This window comes from Aspergillus wentii (assembly GCF_001890725.1).
Source record: "Aspergillus wentii DTO 134E9 unplaced genomic scaffold ASPWEscaffold_5, whole genome shotgun sequence".
Lineage (NCBI taxonomy): Eukaryota > Fungi > Ascomycota > Eurotiomycetes > Eurotiales > Aspergillaceae > Aspergillus > Aspergillus wentii.
In genome coordinates this window covers 715796-742602 of record NW_024467836.1, presented here as the reverse complement: position 1 = coordinate 742602, position 26807 = coordinate 715796, and the positions used below count along the sequence as shown (strand labels likewise).

Sequence of the window (26807 nt, the reverse complement as noted above, 5' to 3'; positions counted from 1 at the left end):
GACGGGATATTTCACTCCGCATCGGGAGAATAACGGCTGGGTGGGATGTTCGAGGATGATCGTTGTAATTGGTGGATTTTTGATGATGCAGGAGGAGTCTTGGTCGAGAGTGTCTAGAGAGGAGTTGGTGTTGAGTGAATGCAGGTCACATGCTTTGGCCAGTTGGAGCTCAATTCAGCTTCACCACAATGATATAGCTATCTACAAAAGATACAGTCTACAAGTCTACATCAACATAATCTACTATACTAATGATGACAGGCAATGAAGAAGTCCCAAGCTGACCAATCAGATCGACATCACATGTCTCGGTTGTTCTGCAGCGGCAGATTCCGACCATCAAGGGATGGAGAACTGACAGCTTAATCGATCTCCAACTCAATCTCTTAACCTTCTACGACACCAAGATCCCATTAACCTCCAGCTTCTACAGCTTACGGCGAAAATGGCCACTCTCGAATCCAACTCGACACCCAACATCGCAGCCTGCGACGCAGTCCTCCACATCAGCAGCTCCGCCTTTATCGACACCTCGTCGCAAAAGGTCTGGGATAACCTCATCGACACCTCAACCTGGCCATCCTGGAATACATTCTGTCCCCGCGTGACTATCCGCGAACAACCAAACTCCAACCCCGACACCGCCCTCTCGCCCATCCTCCAACATGGAACCAAAATGACATTCCACGTCCACATGGACCCTTCATCGACAAAACCGCAAACCGAACAAGCAGCCGTCCTGGTCGTGACCGAGTTTAGCCCCCCAGACGCAGATACCCACAAACCCGGTCGCATTGTCTGGGCCGGCGATTCTACGGCTAAAGGCGCATTTCCGGCATCGCTGTTGACGGCGGAGAGGGTGCATGAGGTGGTTGATATCGAGGTTCAGGGTGAGGATGGACAGATGCGAAAGGGGACAGAGGTTCGGAATTGGGAGGCGCAGGTGGGATATTTGGTGTATGTGGTGCGGTGGATGTATGGGACGCAGTTGAAGAAGAATTTCGAGACGTGGGTGCGGGATTTGAAGGGATACGTTGAGTCTTCGGGTTCTCGATAGCTGTCGTTGATTTTGAGGTTGAGGTTTAGGTTGGTAAGTGATAGAGTCATCATGTCGTATTCTTCACCAAGACGTAGGCTGATAAAATCTTTTTGTCAAGTGATGGTGTACATCACGAATTCACAACCAACATGGAGCCAGTGGCAATCTGTATTCCAGAACTGCTGGAGCACATTCTGATATTCCTGGATATACGCACACTGTTGATATCGGCGCAGCGCGTATGTCGACTATGGAATCAAGTCATCGCCCAGTCCAAAGCCCTTCAACAAGCTCTCTTTTTCCATCCTACCGACAGCAAAGACCAAGAGCGTATCCGCAACCCACTTCTCAGTGATGTTTTTTGGAGCTGTACTGTTCCCTGGAAATTATGGGACAAACCATACGGACCAGCATCATACCAACCCGAAAACAACAAAACGGGCATCTGGAATTTAATAGAAAGAATCGAAAGAGAAAATGCCAGCTGGCGCCGAATGCTCATTCAGCAGCCACCCACCTCGCGAATAGGAATCATCAACGGTTTCTCACTGGACCGAAAACTCGACACGACATATTGGCAGCTTCGGATTCAACCAAACCACGACCACCTGCGCATGGACTCTATTTTTACTGGACTACAAACCCAAGCCATAAGCCCATGTCGCCCAGAGTGGGCATTCTGGGATCGAACCCCGGATGGCTACGTGAGAATCCTAGGCGATTATGCGCTTGTCCTGTTAGATGCAGTTTTGCAGGAGTGCGATATTGCAATATTCGCCTGTAGTGACAGACAAATCATGCGTCCGATATTCAGGGATCTGATGGATCAGAAGGATTACCGAAGTAGCTATGGCGAATCCTTCATGCAGAAGTTGTGCAAACCCAGTAAGGCGATTGATGGGCTGGATGCGGAACGTATCGTCAGCTGGTTACGACAAGTGCAGGGCAATATCAAGTATGAACCAAGGATAGGCGGGAGTCGGAGGCGAATTCGATCCTGTTGACTTGGTTGACTTGGCTTGGTTATAATGACTGAGTTATTTCTTCCTGTGAGAGAATACCCTGCATGAGATGATATCAATGAACCAGTTGGGTAGAAATGAAGTCATGAATGGTGGGGGCGAAGACCAACTTGCTTAGGATATGAAGTATAGACATGTCTATATCTTATTACACAGGGAGAATGACAAAAAATCCTCAGTCTAACTGGATGCGGCAAAAGAAAAAAAAAAGTGACTTGCGTAAGCGTGTTTTTGGGCTTTAATTTCCCTGTTGTTGAGACCCACGTGGGGGTGGGGATTGGCCAGAGAACGCTGTCTGAGTGTCTGGTCATGTGCGGACTGCTGTAGTACTACAGGGGTATATATTATGATATATATATTATTATTATATATATACTATCATTATGATACATAATATATCTTTTATCGCTATCTTATACTCTATCTCTATCTCTTATGAATACTAAAGACTGCTGACAGATAATGACAGCCGTTGGATTGGTCCGAGTGGAGCCAGTCCGTCCGAGGGTTCCCTGATAACCGCCCAATTACCGGATTCGGCCACTTGAAATGGCCCTAACCGGCACGCTAGAGCCAATTGGGGTATGGTGTCCGCTTTGGGAACTGCAGATTTCCCGAATGGAAAGTCAGTTCAGTTCATCCAGAAGAATCTTCGACAGTGCCAGTCAGTAAGGTACAACATACCTCTACATATATATGCAGATACAGACAGTGATCAGTGTACATATACAGACAGACAGTACAAGTGTACATCTACTAGGATGTAGATAGAGATGAATGTATGATATGGAGATAACCAACAAGGCCGATTCGCTGTTTCATGGTTCGCACTCGGTCGAACGTGTAATTTTGGCTGTAATTGAAGCCGTCGATCCACCCGTTTTGGTCGAGGCCTCTGGCTTTTCTTTTTCGTCTTTTCATTCTGACGCTTCTGTCCCCTCTTTTTCTTTCTTTTCTGTCTTTTCTTTTCTTTTCTTTGCCTCTTTTCTCTTTCGCCTCTTCTTTCGCCTCTCTCCTCTCTTTCTCCTCTCTCTTTCCTCCTCTTCATCTGCAAATAAGCTTATTCGTATACGTTGCCACCTCGTCATCGTTCCCCGATTATGCGCTTCGCTCTCCAACCACACTCTCGTCCTCGTGTTCTGCTGCGCCGCTCTGATTGACGCTTCGATTGTCCTTTGCGGACTGTTCTTCTGTCTTCTTAATCCCTCTTAATCGCCTCTTTTCTCCGATAATCCCATTGCGAAACTAAGCTTATCGCAAACTTTGCCCTATAGACTCGGCCTGAGTCACACTATACTATATACTCACCACCAAAATGACAGCGGGGGATATACCTGCTCTGTCTGTTCGTACAGAACACAATGGCAAACTCATCCAAACGCCACATCATACTCCCCCAGTCACTCCAACGATCGACGACAATGGCTCCGAAGTCAGTGCGATCACTGCGCCATTCAGTCGCTCGAGTTCGTTCGTATCTGTTCCCGAAGAAAAACCAAAAGACTTTGTCTTGAGGAACCGGGACATTTCAAGTCCCCGTGGGTTTTCGGATGATTTGGAGTTTCGCCACGACGAGAGAGGTCGTCTGGTCGAGTTTGGTCGCGGCGTTTGGAGTATCGTCTACATGGCTTCGTCTTGCGCTTCGTCGCAGTCGCAGTCGCATATGATCACTCCTCCTAGCTCGCCAGCATCATCACCAGAGAGTCGCGTGGTGGCCGTCAAGTCGCCGGTGAGACGTGATGCGCATCCTGTTCTCGAGGCCGAGGCAATGACTCTCACTCGATTGAGCTGTACCCCGGGTTCAGAGAACCACGTCGTGCCTTTCCACGGCTACATTTCCAGCTCGCATTCGATCGTCATGTCGGCTGTCCCGCTGTCCCTCTCCACCTACATCGAGGACAAAGCCGCCATCGCGCAAAAGGAAAAATCCACTCGCACCATGTTCGATCCCGTCCAAGGCATGGGCCCATGGCAGGATCTCGCCAAAAAGCTCGTCACCGGACTTTCCTGGCTACACAACGGCCCGCACATCGTGCATGGTGACATCAAACCGCATAACCTCCTCCTTCAGCCCCGGTCCAGCGTCAACCCAGACCACCCGGACGAGTTTCCATTCGAGCCGCTCTTCGCTGACTTTTCCTCCGCCCACGACCTCACCACCACCACCTCCTCCTCGCCGGCCAAAAAGGCCGGAAACTCAATGACCGCGTTGACGCCCCCCTTCGCCGCCCCAGAACTCCTCTCACTGTCGTCTCTCACTTCCCCCGACGTGGCTCCCACCCCGGCGTCAGACGTTTTCTCTCTCGCTGTCACGCTTCTCGCGGCTGCCACGGGTGATCTGCTCCTCTACCCGGGTGCGAGTAATATGCAGCGACTCGCAATGGCGCGCGAAGGCCACCGCGTGATTGAATTCGCGCAGTCCGGCATGACGGGCTGTCGGGTCCCACGCAATGGAACCGTTGAGCGGGTTGTCAAACCGGCGGTTTGTAAGGTGCCTGATCAGCGGATGAGTTCTGCGGAGTGGTTGGGGTTGGTGGAGAGTTTGGCTTGATTTGATTTGCATTTTTTGCATATGCATTAAACTTGCATCTTGCATATACATTCTCTTTTCTTAGATGGTTGTTTTATTACTTGACTTGATTTGTTTTTTTACAATCCTCACTAATACTTTATAACGATACCCTGAAGATTGCATGATTCTGTTCTTTCTTTTACGCATTGCATGTTATATCTATCTATCTATTATTTACTCGATACGATACAATATCACCTCATATCACATTACTATCCAAACTATTGAATACCAACTATTTAGCAAACAAAGCTAACAAACTACTCCGTCAAACAATCCTCGAAGTAATAACAAACAGACTAGGATTAGTGGTGATTAACCTGCATTAGTGTATATAATTCTCATTTAATTAAATTAATACCAACCCCAACTTCCTTTCATTTCATATACAACTAGTCAACAAGACCAACCTCCCTCTTAGCCCAAATCCCAGCTTCCTTCCACTCCTTTCCACACCCTGGAATATTACCAGATAGTATTGACACGGATAATTCCCCCACCAGCTTCCTCCCCGCTAGTTTCGCCCACCAGACACCATCTAATCGGCTCAGAAGAACACCCCAGTACATATATATCATCAAAGCAAGGGGTTCCCGGTTCTGCAGTTCATCCATGAATTCGTCCCCGACGATGAGCAGCCAGGGGATAGCGAGGTCATCGTTAATGAAGCAGTAGTTCAGGATTTTGATAGCGCGGTCGTAGACGTTATTCTTAGCGTTGGTTGGGTCTAGAATTTGCAGATATTGGATGGGAGGTTTTAATGGTATTTCATCACTGAGAAGTTCTTCCACAGGGTGGATGGTGATGAATTCCCTAAACGGGCCGTTTTGTAGCCATTCCCGTCCGGTGGAGATGATGTAGTGGACGCCCTTGACGAAGTCGAATAGAAGGAGTAAGCTACTTGCGGTAGTATCCTGCTTGCTGAGTAGCGGCGAGACAATAGCGCACGTCATTAGGAGTATTGCAGAGGCGAAGAGTGCATCGCAGTTTGATTCTGTTACGTTCTCGAGCGCGCTGCGGAAGGCGGGGACGGCTGTGTTTTGGTATTCGAGGGCATTTTTTATATAGTCTGAGTTTGATTCATGGGCGTCACTGGCCATATGGAGAGATGTCAAGGCGAATATCGAGTCTAATAGATACGTATAGGTGTTGTGCTGCGAGAGCGCGGTGTTGGTGATATCGTCGAGGAAGATAGCGTGCAGTTTTTCCGAGAAGCTGTAGCTGGTTTTTGTGCACCAGTGGTGCATTATCTGGAGGTCTTGGATTTGATTTCTTTTTCTTTCTATTGGAGTTGTTTTTGCTACATTTGAATTTGCTGGGAATTGGGGTTGTTCTTGTGGACGTGCATCTGCTGGATCTTGGCCGTTGAATTGCGCGTGGCGGAAACTGGAGTAATGGCATTCTGCGTTTTTCGACAGACAATATGAACATGGAGGGCCGGTTTCGTCGCATTTGATTATTCGTGATTTGCATCGTTCGCATCCATGTCGGGATTTCTGGTGGGGGCGTCTTGGGGGCATTGTTGTTGATGGGATGAGATGAGATGGAGATGGAGAGTTGGTGATGCTGAGTTTGGTGGTTATTGGTCATGTGTCAACCAACTTCAACTTCAACCAACATTATATGATATTATATTATACATCTATATCAGACATTGCAAATATAAGGCCCCCTCCCCACCCAATCCCGCCGAATAGCCTCATCCAACACCCACCTAGCCACACTCCCCCGACCAATCCACATTTTATCCCTCCCACTCCCCAGATACGTCGCTTCCACTGGCTCCTCAGCACCATTCGTAAGACCTCCAACGCGGAATAAAGTCCACTGTACCGTATCTGACAGAGAAGTCAAGTATACCCCAACGGATACCATCTCTCTATACTGTCCCGGACTAAAGGTCTTCATTGTCCATGCCCCCAGTCGCCAGAGGAAAGAGGGGGTGTCGGAGTCGCAGGTGTAGGATGGTGTGCAGAGGATGAGGAGGCGGGTTATGTTTTGCGAGGAGAGTTTGGGGATGAGGGCCTTGTAGCCGTTTGTTAGGGGCTGGAGGATAGACTTGTCAGTAATGTTTATTAGCCGGATGGAAGGATGAATGATAACTCACCGTCCCCTTCTCTCCAACAGGAGGTCCAGCAAAGGAAACAAACGTGTCTGCACCGCATTTCGAGGCCCTCTCCAGAGACGGTTCATCGTCGAGTGTCCCTTCAATCACATGTACGGCTTCGTTTTGGAGTATCGTTGGTGGGATCTTGGTAGCATTGCGCACGAATGCTGTGACTGCGTGTCCTTCTTCGAGTGCGAGCTGGCAGAATCTGCTTCCACAGGCTCCTGTTCCCAAGTCAGATGTTTCTTATGAAGATATATTCTGTAAGATATGGGGTAAGGTACCTGTTGCGCCCAGCACAAGGAAATGCATCTTCGAGTTAGAATTCAAAATATTTCTTGGGTAGAAAAGATGTAGACTGAGATGATTTCTGCAGGGCTTGAGCAGTATTTATACCCAGTCTGCTCATTTTTATCCAGATCCTCGTGGATGATTCTTTGATCGATCATCAATGTAGATAGTGGAGCTCTTGCTGGTAATTGGCTGGATTTAGTGGCAACGAGAGCCGAATACGCGCTGGAAGAGGAAATTATTACGCAGACTGTTTATACGCAGATTATTTATGGCTACATTTCTAGTAGATGAAAAGTGATTCCTTATCGTTTATTTGGTAAGTGATATTTTAGAATTATATTGATCACCATTAATATAATTGCGCTATTGTACATATAATATGGTCGTAAACATGCCATGTGTTTGGGAATCATAGACTGTTGACTATAGCCAACTCCAAAACATCATATAAATACAGAATCAGGTCAATGCAACCTCTTCCGAGAAACGTCACCGTATTCGCCTGATCTGAATGCGGTTAACGAACCCCCCAGCAGTCGAATCAATTGCATCGAGGATATCTTCATAGGTTGTTTGTGATACTCAAAGAGAATATCCCACAATGTGGTAACATTCAGAATCCGGAGAGGTACTCCGCTCAAATCATAATCCAGGTTCTCCTGGAAGCACGCAGCCGGGTCGAGCTGGCCCGTTTCCTGCTCTGTAGCACTCCCCTGGACGGTCCTCGGCCAATTGGCAAAATCGGACTTCAGGCTCTTCCACGCAAAGATCGACAAGCTTGGTACCGATCGGACAATGTCATTAATGGTTCGATCGGGGAATATCAATTTAAGAAGCTCTGCTGTTGACATGGTGCTGCGGCTGCTAAAGGAAAGAGACAGCGCGTCAAACAGCCGGAAGAGGTCGCCCTGCTCAGAAGGGCTGAGTGCGTTGATCCTTTGTATCACGCTTGAATTGGCATTCGCTTCAAAATAGATCATGGTTTCGGTGGTTTCTCGGGGGAAAAGCTCCTCTGGCTCAATGAACAATGGCTCAAATGGCCGACGGTCCCATTGCAGGATAGCACTGTCAAAGCTACCAGACTGGATGCTGGCTCGTACATCATCGGACTGGTTCGAGAGATCTCTTTGGATCTCGAAGTGCAAGGCAGAGATTTCCTCCAGAAGAGCGGCTTTCATGGCCTCGGCCTTGTCCCCCACCGACTTCAGTGCCTCGTTGTCTATGTTTGGATCCGCCGCTGCTCTTGACAAGGCCTTGACCTGCCCATTGAGCTCCCTTTGCTTTATAGCCATCTGTTCACGCGTATAAGCTTTCCGATTGTCCAAGTTCAGTTGGGACAGAGCGCGCTGTCGACGTTTGGAGGTCACTGCATCGAGTTTTTCGCCCTGGGAGGAGTGGATAATATCAGAGACTTTATCGTGCATGTTAGTCCTAAGGCGAGGAGCATGGGGGCAATGGATTTTTGAAGAGCCCTCCGGGCTTTCTGGCGCCAATGGAAGAGGAGGCAATTCTCGTCCAGCAGGGACCACGACGTTTTGCTCCGCAGCCCTCTCAGCGACACGAGCCGCGTTGTCATTGATCAAACCAAGGCCTTTCCAACTCGACCACATACCATAGCTGTCAGTACCTGCAACTTCAAACACATGGCCTGCTATGCTCTCTGTCAAGAGAGATACCCGCTTGCGGTCGATGACGGATCGTGGCATAACCGCCAGGGCTTCAGCTGTTGGCATCGTGACCAGAAGCCGCACACTGCCATAGCTATTGATCCCTGACTGCCGCATACAAGTCTCCATAAGTATTGACCACCATCGTGCCGGTGTATAATGATCTCGCTTGGACTTATTCGGGGGAGGGTTGGCAAGAACAAGCAAACTATGGTTCTTGGCCAACGAGCCAGAACTATCGCGACTCGATGTTCCCTGTTCCGGCAGATGTTTTGAAATAAAATTCTCCCAGTCATCAAATTTGTCGATCTCCATGGACTGTAGGTCGTAGCATGGCTTGCTCTTCGCCAGAGGCTTGAGAATAGACTCGAACGATGCCAAATTCGGTTCGACGAGGACATGCCGTCGCGGGTTTAGGAAATCATTGACCTTCGATGACCACAGCCCAGCTCCAGGCCACAGATCAATGATATCCACCGGGGGTTTATTGCGCAAAAAAGGCGAGACGCGTTGAAGAATATCATCTGTGTGTCAAATACCAAAGCCATCAGCATATGTGCTTCCAATTCAACTCTTCGTCTAATCCAGCGCTCACCACATAGCTTGTCGCTCACAATATCAGCTTTATGAACCCCCCTCTTCTTTGCGCTCTGTGGAAAGCACTTGTTGATCGTTGAGGTTAGCGGGTACTTCGTGAGCGGCGTCCATCGGGAGATGGTCATTTCTTTTTTTGTCCAAGACCAAAGCCTTGCACGACTGGACCGCCTGTAAGAAGATTAAATGAGTAAATAATTTAGGCCCTGTAAGTTTAACAGCTGCATGGCTGAGATGCGTCGCAGTGGCAGCTTTGAAGATCTCCAAAAATATCGCGAAGACAAAGAAGCTCCGCCGGCGGGTCCAGAAGAAACGAACGTCAAGGGGAACTTGATCGCCCAACGTCACCACCGCAGGCACTTTCAGCCCACCACACCACCACACCACCATGCTCTATCCCCAGGCATCCAGCCGATACACGGAACCGACTTGCTCGATCTAAACCTCCATCCGGGCCCTTATTGGTGTCAGCCTGCCAGAAGATTTCGTCTGCCGCCTAGATGCGACACTTCCCCGCCACGGCATCCACTGGTCTCCGCGCCAGATCTCGATCAACACTCTGAAACGGTGATCATGCGATATTTGATTTGATCTGGAGGAACGAGGTTTTTTCCATTGACGACATCGTTTGTACCTGAAAGCACAGCCCGAAATATACACGCTCCGATGGCTTCCAATCTGCCTGCTTCTGTGGGCGCGGGGGCCTCACCCCCTCAGAGCGTTGAGGCGATCACTCGATCAGCCCAGGATTATGAATATAACCCGCATATCCCACTTAAATACTGGCTGAGGACAGCCGCAACGCTCATTCGAGAGGTTGGTTCATTCAATGTTGGTCTAGTGTTCGCTTAGACTGACAATAAACAAACACAGGCCCGCATTTACGAACGAGAAGGACACGATGAGCAAACCTATCTTTTACTATTCAGATACGCCCGGCTCGTGCTGGTTAATCTTTCTGAGCACCCCGATTCGAAGGAGGAACACAACCGCAAGGGTCTGGTGGAAGCAGAGAAGGAGGTCAAAATAAGTCTTAAAAAGCTGGAGGAGCTGAAACCACGAATCAATAAACGGTACGAGCGTTATACTCAGTTGATGCGGGATCGTCAGTCTCGAAAACTGCCTCCTGCTACAAGCATTGCTCCTTCTATTCACAGACAACCTCATGACCCCGCATTGGCGGGCGTTGCCGAACCGTTGGAAGCTGGCGAGAATAAGGATCTGGCAGTTAGACTGGCACGAACAGAAATTAGTCGAAGGGCGACAGTTAAAAAGGCAATACGACAAGCTGGGATATCGCCAGAAGAGGAACACAGCCGACGTACCGCGGGCGTATGGGGCGACTGGGAAAATGCTTTTGACCGCGACGAACGAAAAACCGATGATGACCTGAGTAAACGAATCCAAGAAGTGAAAGTCAACATGGACAGTGCGCAAGCTGAGAATTACCGTCAACAAAAGTCCACGAAACCTACTGGGCCGCAGCCTATTGTGCCCTCTTCTGGGTCAGCTTACAAGTACCCAACCGTGCCCCGACAAAGACCGTTGGTTCCTGCTACACCAACAGTAGACCAATGCGACGAAAGCTATACTCGTTCCGAGCCTCCGCTTCTGCCTCCAAAAGAAGGGTTTGAGAGCAACGGGCTTATTGGCTTGGATGGCCCACCGCCACGTCCGAGCAAGTTATCACCATCGCCAGCACCAGCTGTTCCGGATAAGGTACCAACACCGGTAAATGGAGAATCCTCGCACCCAGACCTAGATCCATCCAGTTTTACTTTCAAACCATCTGCTTATCTCGAGAACGGTACCCCCCTTCGTACCGTCTTTCTTCCCCCTGATCTACGATCACGCTTTCTGTCACTGGCTAGCTCCAACACACGCCAAAACCTAGAGACATGTGGTATACTCTGTGGAACTCTGATCTCGAACGCCCTATTCGTCTCCAGGCTGCTTATCCCAGAGCAGACATCGACATCGGATACTTGTGAGACTGTGAACGAGTCGGCGATTTTTGACTACTGCGACAAGGAGGATTTGATGGTGCTGGGCTGGATTCACACTCACCCAAGCCAGACTTGTTTCATGAGCTCGAGAGATTTGCACACCCACTGCGGGTACCAAGTGATGTTGCCTGAGAGCATCGCGATTGTGTGCGCCCCAAGTAAGACACCTGACTGGGGTGTGTTCCGATTGACGGATCCGCCAGGGCTGAAAACTGTGCTCAACTGCACCCAGCCTGGTCTGTTCCATCCACATGCAGAGTCGAATGTATATACGGATGCACTGAGACCAGGCCATGTCTTCGAAGCCAAGGGGCTGGAATTTGAGACGGTCGACCAGCGTTCAAAGGGTTGCTAAAACTGACCAATCCTCCCACCAAAAAGGCTATTCCTTCTGATTTTACGATGGGCTATGATACATCCTTATGAAACTACCAATACCCCCTAGATGAATGGAACTATTGCAATTTCCATGGCGATGCTTTTGTGGGAGCATACTGGTGTTAGCTTATGTGGCCTTGCATTCAACCATTCAACAATGTTGATCTCATAGCAGAACTCTGGAAGTCTGCAATATATTGTTTTTATCGACAACCTCTTCACCTATCAAATTATCCAATAGAATTCCTCATGCTTCATGATGACATACACCACGCAATGGGCATGTACTGGCTTCAAAAACCAGTCAATATATACAATCTCGTTCTATCTTGCATATCGTACAATATGTTACAAAAGACATCGTCCAAAAAAGCATGATGGTGTCTATCAACTCCTCAAGAGGAGAAACGACGCGAACGAGATTGAGAAGTAGCCCGAGAACGAGAACGAGACTGGGATTGGGACGACCGGCGGCGTGCCCCAGACCCAGAGCTCGCACGGGATTTTCGTGACGGCGTGGGAGAACGTCGTCGCCGTGGTCCCTTCTGGGAGCTTGTTTTTTGCGCGGTACGCAAGTCGTTTACTCGTCTCTATATCTTGTTCAGCACGAAGAAATCCAATGAAGAACCAAACATACCAGGAGATCCGTGTTTTCCTGGTTGATATTCGACCCGCCCTTACGACTGATCCGCGAGATTTGATCCCCAGGTCTGATGGTGAAGTTGTCTGGGTTTCCTTGAGATGGATCGAACGACATTTTGATTTCTTCTGGTGATTTCGTCGATGATTAAGCGGCAAAACCTTTAACCTATGTTGATATGGAGCACTAGACGTCGCTGCTTTTTATACCTAGGTGAACGGACTGCAGTCATGATGGCGTTTTTCGACGTCAGTCCGGAATGGAATACCGAGGATACGAGGCTATAGCAATCAACCATGGGTGGATGTTTGGTATTTTATATCCTGGGGAATGGATGGACGTGCAAGAGGCGATGGGTTAGGATGGCAAATGGGCAGGGTTGGGCGCCAGGGCAAGAAGAATGAACATGGTCAGGATGTATGTTTTGCTATAAAACAGGGATATAGAAATGGTATTATGTTAGTTTAGAATATATCTTTATTGCTGTGGTTGTTTCGTATCTCCCGCATCGGCAAACGGTGATATAATCGAAGCTATCCTGTACTCATCGCAAATTGCTTTTTTGGGTAGCGCCATCATCAGATGTATCAAATTAAAACCTCGCTGATTGATAAACCTCTTCTTATCGCCCAATATACGCCAGACAGGCCCCTCGTGTGATCGGTTTCTCCTCGCGGGAGATGCGATCAGCGGCCGATAAGGAGGAATGAAACACACCACTTCATCATCTCTGGATCCGCGCTTCACCCTGTCAACCTCCTCCATCCACACCTTCTAGCCCTCTCTCGTCTTCAATTGACTCTCCATCTCATCGACCATCTCGTATACATTCAACATTAGCCATCCATGTCGTCCACATCCCAGGGCGAACCGCCCTCCACCACCACCTCTTCCTCCAGCTCGAGATCAGGATCTCGCACGCCGCAAAAGAACCATCCCCAATCCTCGTTCAACCAGTCGCCCGCTTCCTACCTCTCCTACCCCGTCAGCCACGTCGTCTCCGGCCTCTATCGTCGTTTCACAGACTCCAACTCTTCCGCCTCGAGCAAATTCTCCCGCAACACGAACAATGCCTCGATAAACACCTCCACCTCCCCTCACGTCTTCACCCCCGTCCGCACCGTCTCCCCCTTCCAACCTCCCCCTCTCACCCCACTCTCCCTCACCATCGACCACGGCTCCCTCCAACAACAACTCCTCACCCGCGCCCTCGCTGAGGAAATCCGCCTCCTCGTCCCCGCCCGCCTCCAACTCGTCGACACCTGGCGTCTAGCATACAGCCTCGACCGCGACGGCGCCTCCCTCGCAACCCTCTACGAAAATTGCCGCGAATTCTCCACCCGCAGCCCTCGCGCCGGCTATGTCCTCATCGTCCGCGATGCCTCTTCCCCCTCTGCCGCCGTCTTTGGCGCTTACATGACCGACCCCCCGCATCCGAATTCCCACTACTACGGTACCGGCGAGTGTTTCCTGTGGCGCGCCAGTGTCCTCCCTCCCCCGAGTACACTGGGCCTCAATGAAGGCCCCCAGTCGGAGGAGCTGCTCGAGCTGGCTGGATTGCCGCCGCCGCCCAGTGCGGATACCACGCACGCGACCCGATTCACGACACTGCGGGGAGATAAAGGGGAGAAGAAAAGCCAGGAGATCGAGAATCGTCTTGCGCCGCCGTTGGTCGATACTCAGATGAATGGCTCCCATGCGAGTGGAACTAGTACTCCAGAGCGCATTCGGTTCAAGGCTTTCCCGTATAGTGGTGTTAATGATTATATGATGTTTTGTGAAACGGGTTTCCTTAGCTTGGGTGGAGGGTGAGTACTATATCTCTCGAAAGCAGAAAAGACTTGGCCAAATTCAATTGCTAACGCACATCGCAGTGATGGTCACTACGGTCTTTGGATCGATTCTAACCTTGAAAAGGGTGTCAGTGCCTCATGCCAAACTTTTGGAAACGAACATCTTTCCGATGAGGGTGTCAAATTCGACATCCTCGGCGTTGAAGTGTGGTATGTAGGCGCTTGAGGGGAAGCCGCAGTTTGTACAGGCAGGACGAAAAGTCAAAAGTTATTCAGCTACTATCTATCTAATTGGGCAATCAGGGTGCTCACCCTCTTGTCAGGCCCCTTGTATCTACATCAAATACCCGGGCACGGTGTGTGGCTGGTTCGCCATCGTGCCTTGCATCGTTACTGGATTACTACATATCACTGTTTTGGTCTCACTCAAATCTTATGTTCATAGCTCTAAATGAGAAGCAGCAGCGGAAATAAGTTGGAATAATTGGGAACCCGTTTAAATATTATTAGCTAACTATGTTGCTATATTAAAGCCCAAGTTGCTTCACCATTTAAGAGTCCTGACAGGCTGACAATGCCTTTTTCGTCATTAACATCTTCAAAGCTCGTGTTCGCCATTAAGAAATATCATCAACCATCCTAACGTAACGTAGGCGAGAAAGTAAAGGAAAGCCAAAAACAACAGGGGGTATGCGGTACTGATACATCAAGGAAAAGAAAAGGGAAAAAAAGGGGAAGCCAGAGACAAAGGGTGGAAACGGTCTAGTTAGATGCTTCAAAAATCCACTAGTAGGGAGAGTTGACGATGTCATCTCTTCCTAATCTGTTTGCCCATCGGCTTGCACGACGGTTGGGTGTGACTGGAGCAGCAATGCTCTCACGGGTTGGCTTCTGGAAGCTCCTCTTGGCAACCATGTTGACCTCATTTGGCAGGGCGACAATCACGTTCTTGTCGGAGCCAAATCTGAAGTTGTCCGCCATTACGTCCTCACCGTACCGCTTGATGGTGTACGGGTCCTTTCGTCCAGCAACGACCTTCTTCAAACTCCAGGTGATAATGAAAGGTCCAGTGGCCGTAATGATCGAGGTCTCCTCGGCATCAACACCAGTGTTGAAACGGGCCTGAGTGAAAGAGATTGGCTGTTTCGTTTCATGCTGGAACTGTGCAACGTGTGCGGGCTGGAGACCCAGACGACGAGGCTGAGGCTTCGAGTCCTTGGCAAACGACTTCTCGAAGCCCAGTTTGCCTTCATTCTTGCCGTCCTTCTGGAGGGAGTCAATAAGGAGGAGATAGGTTCGGCAGGTAGCCAGAACCCAACGACCATCAGCAGAGACATCCAAACCGATGATAGGTTCGCCCAAGGCAGGAATATGGGTCTTGGCGTTGATTCCAAGTCTGTCAAACATGCGAATGTCTCCCTTGTTTGATGCCACCGCAAGGTAACCTTTCTCAGTTGTGGCAACCGAAGAGAACTCGTTCTTGCCCGTGTACTGCTTCAAGTCCGCGTCGACCAGCTTGTTGCCAGACAGACGGGGATCAATTCTGTAAAGAGCGTTTTGAGAAACACCAACAAAGGGCTGAGCCGAGGTCATTTGCGAGAATTTCTGCGAGACAGTTAGTAAAATATTAAGAGACAAAAAGAAAAGACAGAACTTACACTCTCAGGAGCAAAAGTCTTGACTGGGATATCCTCATGGACCTTCCACTCGTCGACAACCTTTCCGTACTCGAGATCCATGCGGTACAGCGAGTTGGGGTCATCGCCGTTTTGAAGAATCATGTTGGTGTCTTCTGCATGCAACATGACCTTCTTAGGACTGAACAGCTTACCGCCGGGCGTCTCAACCTTGGAAATATTGGTAGAGAACTCAAGATTGTTGTTAGGGGTGTGTTTGAAGACACCAATCTTAGAGCCCCGGACGACGAAAGAGCGGTCATGTTTGTAACCAACTGCGAGCTGCGAGTTGACGTTTCCGTCACTATCGCGTGTAACAACATCATCCTCCTCCTCGTCCGAATCGTAATGTTCGCTGCGCTGCCCGTCGTCCTGGTCTTCTTCCTCTTCCTCTTCTTCGGCTTCGGCTCCCGCTTCGGCCTCTTCCTGTTCCTCTGTTTGTTGATCTTCCATTGTAAGATCCTGGAAAGCGTCCAAGACGTAATCTCGGTCGTTCTCCTTGACCTTGTTCCATTTCATCTCATTCAGCTGCTCCCAAAGTGCCTGCATGACACCTTCTTGGAACCTTTCCTCGGTCTCCTGGTCCTTGAAACGCAGAAGCCAAGAATAGGCAGAACCATCCGCGCTATAGTGGTTGAAAATAAAGGAAAGGTATTCGAAATTGAAGACGGGGTTAAGATCAGCGATGACCGCCTGCCCCAGCCATTCCCGCTCTTTACCACTGATCTGGAGCCAATACTGCCATGTGCCAATTTCAGACACGGTGGCAGTCACATGTTCATCCTGCTGGACGAAGGTCCCGGTGGTAAAGTCAAACAGGTGCAGCTCAGCCGATTCTTTGGCGAGGATTTCCTGAGCCTCAGGCTGTGCTGCAGAGGGTGGAGCAGTCGTGGGTTCCACGCCAGAATCGGCAGGTTTTATATGCCCCTTGGAGCGCGAATACTCGACGTCTTTAGCCATGGCAGCAGTCGAATCAACAGGTGGTTCGATAGAGTGTGCTCGAGATTTGGTTGCCGGGGAAGCGATGGGGCTTGCGGACGGAATGGGCTTCTCCTCTTGGAAGGAAAACTCTTCCAGCTCCGACTCGGTTGCCTTTTGGGCACTTCGTCTGTGCTTCCGTTCGTACTGACACTGAACGGCTGCAAGCTCAAAGGTGGCGACCTTGTCGGAGGGGACTGCGGGGTCGCACACGAATTCGAAAAGATCACCCAGATCACCACTCAAGTCACTCCAGGCCAAAATCTTCACACCACCGTCGCGAACTTCGGACCGGAAGTGCAGACTCTGGTCAAGAAGGAAGACCTTCTCGTCCTTGTCAAGACCGTCAGCGGCACCTTGCTCGTCCTCGTCGTCGGCAAGCTCCTCTTCGCCTTCCTCGTAGGCTCTCTGGATTACAAGCTGGTACTGAAAGTCTTGTCCAGTACGCCGGATAGAAGCAGCGGCGTCCTTGAAGATGAGTTCCGAATATCCCTTGGGCGAGAGGGGGCGGACCAGATACAGCTGGCCTTGCGGGATTTCGATGATAGATTCTTTCGAGGTATCTCCGAAGAGATATTTGCTCACTAAAAGTCAGGGATTAGTAGATGATAACCAATGGCTTTCTATGAAGATCGTTCATGGATGGAGATCGGGAGATGTTGCAAAGGCTGATGGCGGGGTACGTACCGTTGCGGAGCATAAACATGGTTGCGAGCTGGCCCTGGCTGCTGAGCAACAGCAACTATTTATTTTCGTTGGGTAGGAGGGAGGGCAGGGAATAAAAGAAAGACAGGGAAGGAAAGAAGAATGAAAAAGAAAGAGATCACAGGCAGCAAAGGAGCATAATAGTCCTTTAACCGATGAGGGACTCGAGAAAGAAATCGACCTGGTCTTTTTCTTGGTTGCTCAGAAGGAGAGAAAAAAGTGGTTGTTTGTTATTCTGCGATCGTCATCGATCGGACTGTGGCAACGGTGGCGGTGCGTTATGTAAGCAGCATTCATGGTTCATGATATTCAAGTGCTAGTTTTATTCAAGTGCTACTTTTATTCAAGGTAATTTTATTTGATGGAGACGATTAAACTTGATTACAGAATGAGTGATATCTGAGGGCTGTCTGAGCTATCTGAGCCTACGTGGTGGAATGAATGGGAGTCATGGATATTCAATCGTGAGATACTGTACATATGCCATCATCCTAAGCTTCAATAACTTCCGTTACATCCTCCTTAGTCTGTTGGTCTTCTTCCACTTCAGCTTCAGCTTCATCCTGTTCATCTTCAGATTTAGCTTCCGATTTTGCCTCATCACCCTTCTTCCTCAAAACACCACCCTTTCTTTGGGGAAGCACTTCCATAAATGCCTTACCCCAGTCTCCCAATTCCAACCATCGAAGCATGATCTCAACAACATGATTGGTTGTCAATACGGATCGGGAAGCCATCTGGATATACTCTCCAATAGGTAACTTAGCGGTCTTGATTCCCTTTTCAACAGCCCGCTTGTGGCAGATGCCCTTGTGGCGATTCTTGTCCACCAGGCCTCCAACAATATATGTACTGTATGGCTTCAGCTCCGTCAATGTATTCTCGCTGTCGCTGCTGAGGTATATGATCTCTCCATCTTCTGGTTTGGCATCTGTCTTGTCCGTAAACATACCGACCAACTGGCCTCCTTCTGGTCCAGCCATCCAGTCCTTTGCCAGTGCGGCAGCATGTACGTGATCCTCGTCGAAGAAACGAACACCCTTCCAGTTCTTGTACATTTTTGCCATAACATTATCGTACCGCTCCTTTAACTTCTTGTTGAAGGAAGACAATACCAGGTGAGAGCGGTAGGGATTCTTGCTATTGTCGGAGTAGCAACGGGTCAGCTGTTGAGCAAGAGAAATGCGCTCATTGTCGAGCATCAGATCGTCAAAGTCGCAATCGAGTATAAACGTGATTGGGAGGAGCTTTGATCGTGCAAATCGCTGCTTTGTCGACTCCTGCGCTTTCCGAGCTGCTAATGTTGCTTCCTTGCCATTCAGTTTAGCTTCCTGCAACTCAGCTCGTTGCCGTTCTCTCCTGGCGGCAAGCTTTTCTTTGCGCTTCACTTTGCGATCTTCGCGCCCCTCTTCCCATTTTTCTCTTCGCTGGAGTTTCTTCATTTGACGTTTGGAAAGTTTAGGTTCTGCTTCATTTCCGTCGCCGGCAGCAGTTTCTCCGGTCTGTAAACCGTCATCTTCGCCATTGGCCGGAGAGGCTTCATTATCAGAGACATCATCATCGTCGGCCTTCTTATTGTGCGCATCCGCAAGATCGGGTTTGTCCAGTGCGCCAGTCATTGTGGGTTCAGAATCTTCCTGCATTTTGCTGTGATCCAGCTTGGCCAATTTCCTCGGTCTTTCTTCCCCTTCCATCATGTCGTAGTCTCGTAGATGGTAAATTCCCGGAGAATGAAGAGCAAACGGCAGATAAATGTCCCTCTATTCGCTGCTGTCAGTCGGAAGGAAACCACAAAAAATCGGCAACAGCCAATCAAATCCCCCGCAGCCCGCATTACCAAACCAGGACGATCCCACGTGACCCGACCAACTTCGTTCGTCCGGCATCATCGTATCTCGACCTTCCTCCGTGCCCCAGACTTGAAGACCGTCGTCGTTTAATCGCTCTCCAAGTCATTCACCATGCCTCAGGATATGCCCCCACAGGGGGGCTATGCGCCTGTCCAGTACAAGGTACATTTTACCTCGTCAATTATTGCACTTGCAATAATTCAATCCCCTTCGTGAGATTCGATTCGGGCTAATCCTGTGATATAGCGCAACGTCCCTGCCCGTGGCTTCCGCCCTGTCACCTACCTCGTCGGAATGCACCTCGTCATGGCCTACGGTTACTACAAGCTCTTCCACGGTGTCCGCGAACAACAGTATGTCTCAATTGCTTCCCCATCTCCGCCAAGATGGCCCCGGCCCACCGCTTCGGGATTGAAGGAAAACCGCGAGCGTTCTTTATATATCATCTATCCGAAGAAGATTAAAACAGAATGACTGATGGGATTTTTTTTTGCGTTTAGTGAACTTGCCCGTGAGAAGATGTGGTCCCGCCTCCACTTGGTTCCTCTCCTTCAGGCCGAAGAAGACCGTGACCAGGTCCGCAGACACTTTGCCGACAAGGCCAGAGAAAAGGAGCTCTTGGGCAGCGAACAAAAGGTCTACAACTCTGACCGGTACGTTCTAAGCATTCTTGTTGTCTGATGTGGAGTTAATTGTGGGTTTTGCTGATTGCGTTTAATAGATTCATCCGCCCTACATTCGTCTATACCCCATCCCAAGTCACTCAATAAACGTGATGAAGTTATTATGTGCTTGGATTTGCCTCCTGTTTACACCCCACATTGAGATGCATATCTCATCCTGCTTTTTATGATATGGAAGGAAAACGAAGGCGCGGCTCTGGTGCTCCCGCAGAAAGTTGTGTTATGGTGTGTTGGTTTTCGGTGCAACAATGAAGGAAGTGCTTCAATTTTTTTCGGACAAAATGCTGTACGCTGTAGATATACCGTCTGGAAGTGAGACTGATTAGTTTATTAAATGTGTTTTTCTACCCCGTTGTCTATTCGAAGTATCCATTTGCTTTGTGTTGTTTGATCTTGGTATTCACAACGTCCCTTCTCTTTTCTTTCGTTTTCCCCTTTCTTTTTCTATTTTCATGAATCGATCTGTTTAACCGCTCACTCAAGACCCTCTATATAGTAGTAATGCCCCCTTCCCAACCCTGCTAAACCCCACATAAGGATAAGTATATAACAACTACGGTACCAAAACGTGCAGCAGACCAGACCAAACCAGACTTGAGGTATTGTACAAAACTCTTGGAGATAAACTGGATAGTAGCCTTTTAACCAAACATGTCGGCTACCCCACCTAGATCAGGTCCATCGTTGATATCAACCTTCAGGTTCTGCTGGCCTTCCATCGCTTCGCTGGTCATGTACCTCTCCTGTAGTGCGCTCCTGGCTTTCCGACGTTCCTCCCGTGTGCCCAGGATCTTACCTTGCTCGGCGATACTAACACCTCTCAGGCCTTCCAAGAGATCCAAGATGAGAGCACGCTGCTGCCGTGCCGCAGTCGAGCGAACGAGAGCGGCCTCGGTGTGTGCAACTCGCTGCTCATTCATGCCAGGCAGGCTTAGGATCACAGAGCGCGGAGTCGGACTGACTGACCCATAGAGAACCCAAATGGATGCGATCAACTGGGCAAGGTCCTTCTGCATGTCCACGAAGTAGGGCTCGTGAACAGATGTGATACAGGCTTTGAGAACCTCCGAGGAGATGAATTCGCGGATTGTCGCAGTGGTGGGACTGTTGTGGGGAGGAGCAAAATCCTGCAAAATGGACCGGATAACCCGGGTGATGATGCTGCAGCATCTAGTATCACGCATACGAAGTGCATGGGTACAGAAAAGCATCACGGGTTCGAAGATCTCTGGGGATGATAGAACAAAGTGACGAATCGAATCGGAGAGTGGAGGTGGTGCTTGCTGTGCGCTTGGATCCGCTGGATCAGCTTCGTCGGGGTCTAGATGTCAACAACGTCAGTAAAAAAGCAAAGGCATCAGTTTTCCTGGTTTTGCTTACCGCCTCTTTGTGGATCCAAAAGGCTTGCCACCATGATGACCGCAGAATAAGTCAGCTGTCGAAGGATACTCTCCGATTTCATTTCAGTGGTAAGATCTCCATCCGCCAACCCCTCTCTTCGCTGCTCGATAATATCCCATTCCGCTGTCACCTTCCTATCGATATGGGTGAACAGCGTTGAAAGCATCGGAGGCAAGAAATGACCACGGAATCGCACCGGACAGTCATCGATGAGGCATCGCGAGATATTGAGCAGGACAGAAAATTGGTGGGATGAAAGGTGCTCCGAGTCCTTGAACAAAGCTTCAGACAGGGGTCCTGGAAGCTCTGCAAAGCCGTAAAAGTGCTCTCGCATTCTGCTCATGCTGAATAACATAGAGTAGCAAGACTCCCGAACTGCTCTGATTTTACCCCGAACAGATGATGCGAATCCCTCAACAGACGCCCGAGAAGAGGTGATTTTAGCATAAAATTCATCGCGACTTCCTGTCGAAATACCTGCCTGCCAGAATCTATCGGTCAAGATACGTTCGACGACCGATTTCATTTCATTGGTGAGACCATCCCAATTGGCTGGATTGTGGAAAGCATGGGCATTGCTTTGGCGCTGATTAGCTTACTAGCTTTGAAAAGGGCTGGGAGTCATTTTACCTGACAAGCTGTAACAGCGTCGGTAGAATCATCGGAATGGTGTCGTGCCAAATATTACACGCAAGATCATATGCGGGTTCGCCCTTCTTCAGCTTCTCGGTGGAAACTGCCAACATTGTCTTGGTGCCTCTCAATGGCAAATGCTGGAGAATTTTTCAGTATTTGCTTCCACATTAAAAGATGGGTTCAACGCACCTGGAACTTCCGTGTCATCTCCTCCTGGATCTGCTTGCCTTCACTATCCAAGGAGACCGATGTCCAGTCCTCCAGTTTATGTGCTTCTTTCGCCAGCATGTATGGCCCCACGCTTTGGAGTCCAAGCATGGAGCAGAATCCCTCAAACGACGAGCTCATTCTTCTGAACTCCTCATCTTGCCAAGCCTGTCTGATAGGTTCCAAGAACGATGTCAATCGGGACTGACGAATGTATGGATCCACGTTGCTTGCTCGTTGCCTAATGAAGTTAGTGATGCTAGTTATAAAGTATGACAAAACTCAATAATTCATACATTATTATGAGAAGGATCGATGTAAGCTCCATCTGCAGCTTGTCGTCCACCCGGTTGGCAAGGGTAATCTCTCTGATCTTCGGTTCAAGCAAATCGTAGAAGGTCTTACGTATTCACGTTAGCACAACCCCAGATAATACGCATGTCTTATCCAACATACCGAGAAATACTCAGCATAACGCATGGCAAGACGTCTTAGCTCATGACTTGCCAAGCCATGAAGCTCTTTCACAGCCTCGGAGTAAGCAGGGAATTCTGGCTGGTCGGGAAGGCGTGTCATGAGGATATGCTCAAGAACCTTGAGAGCAAAGCTGGGAGTTTTGTCCAAAGTTCTGGCCGAGATGTCAACCACGAGCTTGATGATCCGTTGCTTCAAAACGGGGTCCTGTAAAAGTTAAAGTCAATATGGGAATTTCAGTTTGCTACCATGTGAGAGAGTCTAACATCATAGTTTCTTTGCATTAAGCTGAGCGCCCATGTTTCAAGAGCACTTTCCAATTCGCTTCTCTTCTGCTCCTGTGTTTGATTAGCCAAATAGTACCCCGAGAACCTCGGTATACATACGTCCTGCTGAGGCATTTTCCCATGAGCCAACACCCATTTGTTGTAACCCTTCAGAGTTGCTTCCACAACGGCGAACTGAGTGTCAGCACGCATGAGTGGCATCGAGGCCTTTGCAAATGTTTTCACTAAAGGTCTTATTATTATATACCTGGGTCTATTTCATGAACAAGAACCTACCACTGAAAGGCTCAACTCCATTGTAAAGGTTATTCAAATTAGTGTCAACTCCAGAGAGAATATGGGGAATGGCCTCTTGTGGTCTCTTTTGGACGATTGTTTCGATGATCGATGAGCAATACCGTCGATAGTTGCCCACAAAGGCATGTCGTTCAGGGACTGTGTCAATGTCCTCGTTTAGGAACACCACTGTTGGATCTTCCGAATCCGATGGGAGTGATTCCCAGCGGATGAGCCGCTGTGTACAAATACCCAGCAACGGGGGAGCCAATGAAGTAACCAGCTCCGTGTTCCCAATCCTTTCCGACGCCAGCAATTTGGACCATACATGTAGAACAGGTATCGAGACGCTCAAGCTTTGGTGTTGAATGACACTGATCATGAGGTGGAAGAAGAATGGGAGATTCATTCCGTGTGCGCTTTCTAGAGAGAACCCCTTCTCCTCAAGGAATCCTGCGACGTATGATAACATCTTGACTGGTTAGCACTAATGTCCCAGCCATGATGCTTTTAAATCAGAGTACCTCAGAAAGCTTCTTCGAAATTGTGTATTTAGTCTCATCAATGTCGTCGGGCCCGACAACCGACCACTCGTATAGCTTTTGCAGCAAGTTCAGGTAGTCTGTTTCGTACATCAGGTGCACAAGAGGCTGGAAGTCTTCGATTTCAAAGTTTGACCTGCTATACAGCGCATGCAATGCTTCCACCGCAGCCTAGACAGCTTAGTACCACATTCAAGTCTATAGGTTAGTGATTTTCTTACCAATAGCACTTGCTCATCCTGGCAAGTAAAAGCTCTCGCAATACTAGCCACGCAGTTGGAGTTGACAATGGCCTTGGGGATTGACCAAACTAATATGGATTTCATGGTCGCAAGGGCTTTGAGGGCAGAGTCTCTTGCCTGCTTGGAGTTCTGTAGGTTCTCAACACAATACCCCAGGAATTCACAGATTCTGGCCAGCCAGCCTTCACTTCCGCACCGGATTTCAACATGGTGATCTCTTTGCGGATAGATTTCTTGAAAGACAGAAAAGGGCGTACAGATCTCGACCAGCGCCCGGTTGAGATCCGGTCCGCGTAAGGACGAGACTGTGTCCTCGCGGTAGAAGATGTCATCGGATAGGGTCTCCAGGATTAACAGTACAAGCTCCTTGTGGACAAGACTGGCCTGCCAGAACTGGACCAAGGTTTCGTCCATATCGATCCAGTCCAAGCCCCACGTGCGCTTCGCGATCTCCGCCCATAGCTGGGGGATTTTGTTGCGGAGATACGGTGGATCTTCCGGTCGAACAGCCTCTGCCAGTTTGAGAACGAGACCTTTCAACACGGTCAACTGCTCCGTGGAGGTGAGAGAAGTGTGGCGCAAGACATGATCTAGAAGGCCCAGGCCGAAATAGCGGACCAAGGGAGCGTTCTCCGTCTGGGAAGCCAGCAGGAAACCATTACGGGCGGCAGACTTGCTCTCCTTTTGCGATTCCACGAAGGTCAACGCCTGTCTGCGCAGATCATTTGTCGACGAGGGGCTGTGGATGAGCTCCAGTGCACGAACGATGTCGGCCATGCCGCTCTCCGACAGCTCTTCCGCGGCCATGTTTTTGTTTTTGCTTTTTTGCTTTTTTCTTAATCTGGTGAATTAATGGGATATTAATAAGTACTTTTTTTGTATTTTACCTCTCTTTCTCGAGTCGCGACACCAATGCCTTCATGGTCCGTGGACTCTTGGAGAGGTGAGACCAGAAAAGAAGTAAATGGCTCTGTCAGCGGGCGGACAAAACGGCAATGGCCATCAGGCAGAGAGCGAGTGAATGCGTTGCGGCTCAACGGTCTCCCGATGAGGATGGACGAAGCCTCTAGTGGTTATTTCTAAAGTCTGCGTGCTCCAAGCAGTGGTGTTCCTTGTTTTCTTTGTTATTTCTGCCTGGTGTGTATTCTTTCGACGCGCAACTGCCGGGGAAGACGTGTTGTCGTTGGAGCAAAATCAAATCAAATAACAAATCCGCCGTTGGGGATTTTCCACGCGCTCCCGTGCCAATGACCACACCGACTGGAGGGGCAACTTCACCGCCAGACATTCACTGCCTCCTTCTATAACCTAAGTATTCAATACGAATGGATGCCTGGAGATGCATTATCTTGCTCTGGTAACACTGGGCATGCTCACTAGCTATGCAGCTGAATCCTTGCGTCTGTTTTGCAGTGAGGCCGCCAACCAAGCCTCCCGGAGGGGCATCCTTGGCTTCCAGTATAGCATCATCTATCATCTAAATAACCAGAGTTAAGTGATGGATTAACTGATTAAATTACATGCAGTATGCTAGTTTAGTCAACTACAGCTAAGCCATTGATTCATATGCAATAAATATATATATTCACATAAAAAACAGGTCCTCTTTCCATTGAGTCTTCCCCTCCGTTGAATCCAACACCCACTCAGACATCCAATGGAAGTTGATTCCGGGGCAAATGAGACGCTTTTTTCTCTTTTCTGACAGGCACGACTGCATAATCCAGCACTTGTCTTGCATTGATCAACTTCATCTCAAAGATATATATGGCAGGAACGAGTGTAGCTTCCTTCTGCATGGGCCTCGAAGTAAGAGAAATCACCTTCATAGCAGATGTTTTCTTACTGTAAACATTGTTGATTACAACCACTCGACCAAAAAGGTGCACACCATAATTGATCTTCATGGAATTACCTACAGCAGACCTTTCATTTCCAGTCCAATCCTTAATTCTTCCTTTTACTACCTATTCTTCACAATGTCGAACATTACCACTACTCTGGTTGGAGCTGCTACAAAGCTGATAGAGACGATCAATATCGATATCCAGTTGGTTATAATGATGGTAACCTTTGCATGGTCCCCTCTGGGGGTTGAATGGATGCGCCAGCGGTATGTATACCCATACACATAAGAAACAAACGCACTAATTTGCTATATGGGATAGAGCGCGGCTGGGCTTCATCATCTCGCATCCCTCACAAATCCCAGCAACGTTATGCACATGCTGCTGGTGTCGTCTCTGGATATTCATAGCAGCAAATCCAGTCAACCCATGGGCCAGGCCGGCCATGATCGATGCATCAGTTCAAGTGAATATACCGTTACCAAATGGCGAGGAAAGAGCCACCATGATACTCCAAGCTGTAATTGCAGAAGCTAGTGAGGCATACTATCTGCCGTCAGACTCTCCAACTTCTTCTCGGTCTCAATCGCCCTCAGTCTCATCAGATCGCCCTACAAATCTGGCTCATAAGCCAGTAGTCCCGCCCCGACAGCGCACTCAGGTTATCCAGTTAGTCAAGTACTAGGTACGGCAGTAGGTAGTTTCCAGGTTGCAAAATGGGACAACTTCCTTAATGGTTAGGAGCTATTTTAAAAACAATAAACCATGGCTTAGTGATTAAATTAATTAATAATAATATGACCCATCCAAATTATCTATAGCGAAATTTCTTACTCTAAATCAGGATGTATAGTATACACAGTCACGCCTGGATGGGTAGAAGTAGTTGTT

The 26807-nt window shown here is 49.0% G+C and overlaps 13 protein-coding genes across 13 annotated transcripts; 7 read left to right on the top strand and 6 right to left on the bottom strand.

Moving 5' to 3' along the window:
* Positions 1-15: 15 nt before the first annotated feature.
* ASPWEDRAFT_184488 (SRPBCC domain-containing protein) lies at positions 16-1419 on the top strand. The gene is made up of 2 exons (XM_040832035.1): positions 16-1090; positions 1158-1419. The coding sequence occupies exon 1, from the start codon at positions 446-448 to the stop codon at positions 1055-1057; it is 612 nt and encodes a 203-aa protein (XP_040687616.1). The 5' UTR covers positions 16-445; the 3' UTR covers positions 1058-1090; positions 1158-1419.
* On the top strand, positions 992-2093 carry ASPWEDRAFT_549886 (F-box protein). Its single transcript, XM_040838134.1, has one exon. It carries the CDS (start codon positions 1189-1191, stop codon positions 2041-2043), a length of 855 nt encoding a protein of 284 aa, XP_040687615.1. The 5' UTR covers positions 992-1188; the 3' UTR covers positions 2044-2093.
* Positions 2094-2533: 440 nt separating this feature from the next.
* Positions 2534-3242, bottom strand: ASPWEDRAFT_549908 (uncharacterized protein). Its single transcript, XM_040838135.1, has 2 exons — positions 2746-3242; positions 2534-2664 (listed from the first exon to the last, which is right to left on the bottom strand). The coding sequence occupies exon 1, from the start codon at positions 3107-3109 to the stop codon at positions 2777-2779; it is 333 nt and encodes a 110-aa protein (XP_040687614.1). The 5' UTR covers positions 3110-3242; the 3' UTR covers positions 2534-2664; positions 2746-2776.
* ASPWEDRAFT_549883 (protein kinase domain-containing protein) lies at positions 3243-4818 on the top strand. Its single transcript, XM_040838133.1, has one exon. It carries the CDS (start codon positions 3377-3379, stop codon positions 4610-4612), a length of 1236 nt encoding a protein of 411 aa, XP_040687613.1. The 5' UTR covers positions 3243-3376; the 3' UTR covers positions 4613-4818.
* A 207-nt stretch (positions 4819-5025) lies between these two features.
* ASPWEDRAFT_29126 (NAD(P)-dependent oxidoreductase) lies at positions 5026-7052 on the bottom strand (the record flags this gene model as incomplete). Its single annotated transcript, XM_040833232.1, has 4 exons — positions 5026-6019; positions 6348-6691; positions 6741-6964; positions 7025-7052. 4 exons carry the CDS (start codon positions 7050-7052, stop codon positions 5026-5028), a joined length of 1590 nt encoding a protein of 529 aa, XP_040687612.1.
* A 446-nt stretch (positions 7053-7498) lies between these two features.
* ASPWEDRAFT_113467 (uncharacterized protein) lies at positions 7499-9423 on the bottom strand (the record flags this gene model as incomplete). The annotated part of the gene is made up of 2 exons (XM_040828409.1): positions 7499-9225; positions 9297-9423. 2 exons carry the CDS (start codon positions 9421-9423, stop codon positions 7499-7501), a joined length of 1854 nt encoding a protein of 617 aa, XP_040687611.1.
* Positions 9424-9961: 538 nt separating this feature from the next.
* On the top strand, positions 9962-11656 carry ASPWEDRAFT_29124 (putative endosome-associated ubiquitin isopeptidase (AmsH); the record flags this gene model as incomplete). The annotated part of the gene is made up of 2 exons (XM_040833231.1): positions 9962-10111; positions 10169-11656. The coding sequence occupies 2 exons, from the start codon at positions 9962-9964 to the stop codon at positions 11654-11656; spliced, it is 1638 nt and encodes a 545-aa protein (XP_040687610.1).
* Positions 11657-11865: 209 nt separating this feature from the next.
* On the bottom strand, positions 11866-12800 carry ASPWEDRAFT_549805 (uncharacterized protein). The gene is made up of 2 exons (XM_040838131.1): positions 12317-12800; positions 11866-12269 (listed from the first exon to the last, which is right to left on the bottom strand). The coding sequence occupies exons 1-2, from the start codon at positions 12434-12436 to the stop codon at positions 12075-12077; spliced, it is 315 nt and encodes a 104-aa protein (XP_040687609.1). The 5' UTR covers positions 12437-12800; the 3' UTR covers positions 11866-12074.
* Positions 12801-13165: 365 nt separating this feature from the next.
* On the top strand, positions 13166-14338 carry ASPWEDRAFT_184480 (putative oxidative stress response protein Oxr1; the record flags this gene model as incomplete). The annotated part of the gene is made up of 2 exons (XM_040832034.1): positions 13166-14127; positions 14194-14338. 2 exons carry the CDS (start codon positions 13166-13168, stop codon positions 14336-14338), a joined length of 1107 nt encoding a protein of 368 aa, XP_040687608.1.
* A 560-nt stretch (positions 14339-14898) lies between these two features.
* ASPWEDRAFT_113397 (uncharacterized protein) lies at positions 14899-19165 on the bottom strand (the record flags this gene model as incomplete). Its single annotated transcript, XM_040828404.1, has 4 exons — positions 14899-15717; positions 15771-17350; positions 17450-17663; positions 18017-19165. The coding sequence occupies 4 exons, from the start codon at positions 19163-19165 to the stop codon at positions 14899-14901; spliced, it is 3762 nt and encodes a 1253-aa protein (XP_040687607.1).
* Positions 19166-19432: 267 nt separating this feature from the next.
* Positions 19433-20091, top strand: ASPWEDRAFT_173363 (putative NADH-ubiquinone oxidoreductase subunit GRIM-19; the record flags this gene model as incomplete). Its single annotated transcript, XM_040831056.1, has 4 exons — positions 19433-19483; positions 19568-19674; positions 19822-19974; positions 20043-20091. The coding sequence occupies 4 exons, from the start codon at positions 19433-19435 to the stop codon at positions 20089-20091; spliced, it is 360 nt and encodes a 119-aa protein (XP_040687606.1).
* Positions 20092-20645: 554 nt separating this feature from the next.
* On the bottom strand, positions 20646-24876 carry ASPWEDRAFT_113938 (karyopherin MSN5; the record flags this gene model as incomplete). Its single annotated transcript, XM_040828447.1, has 11 exons — positions 20646-21325; positions 21385-21983; positions 22036-22178; positions 22231-22489; positions 22545-22648; positions 22705-22929; positions 22989-23060; positions 23109-23233; positions 23286-23757; positions 23810-23998; positions 24049-24876. 11 exons carry the CDS (start codon positions 24874-24876, stop codon positions 20646-20648), a joined length of 3696 nt encoding a protein of 1231 aa, XP_040687605.1.
* A 1172-nt stretch (positions 24877-26048) lies between these two features.
* Positions 26049-26601, top strand: ASPWEDRAFT_29117 (uncharacterized protein; the record flags this gene model as incomplete). The annotated part of the gene is made up of 2 exons (XM_040833230.1): positions 26049-26182; positions 26238-26601. 2 exons carry the CDS (start codon positions 26049-26051, stop codon positions 26599-26601), a joined length of 498 nt encoding a protein of 165 aa, XP_040687604.1.
* Positions 26602-26807: the final 206 nt, after the last annotated feature.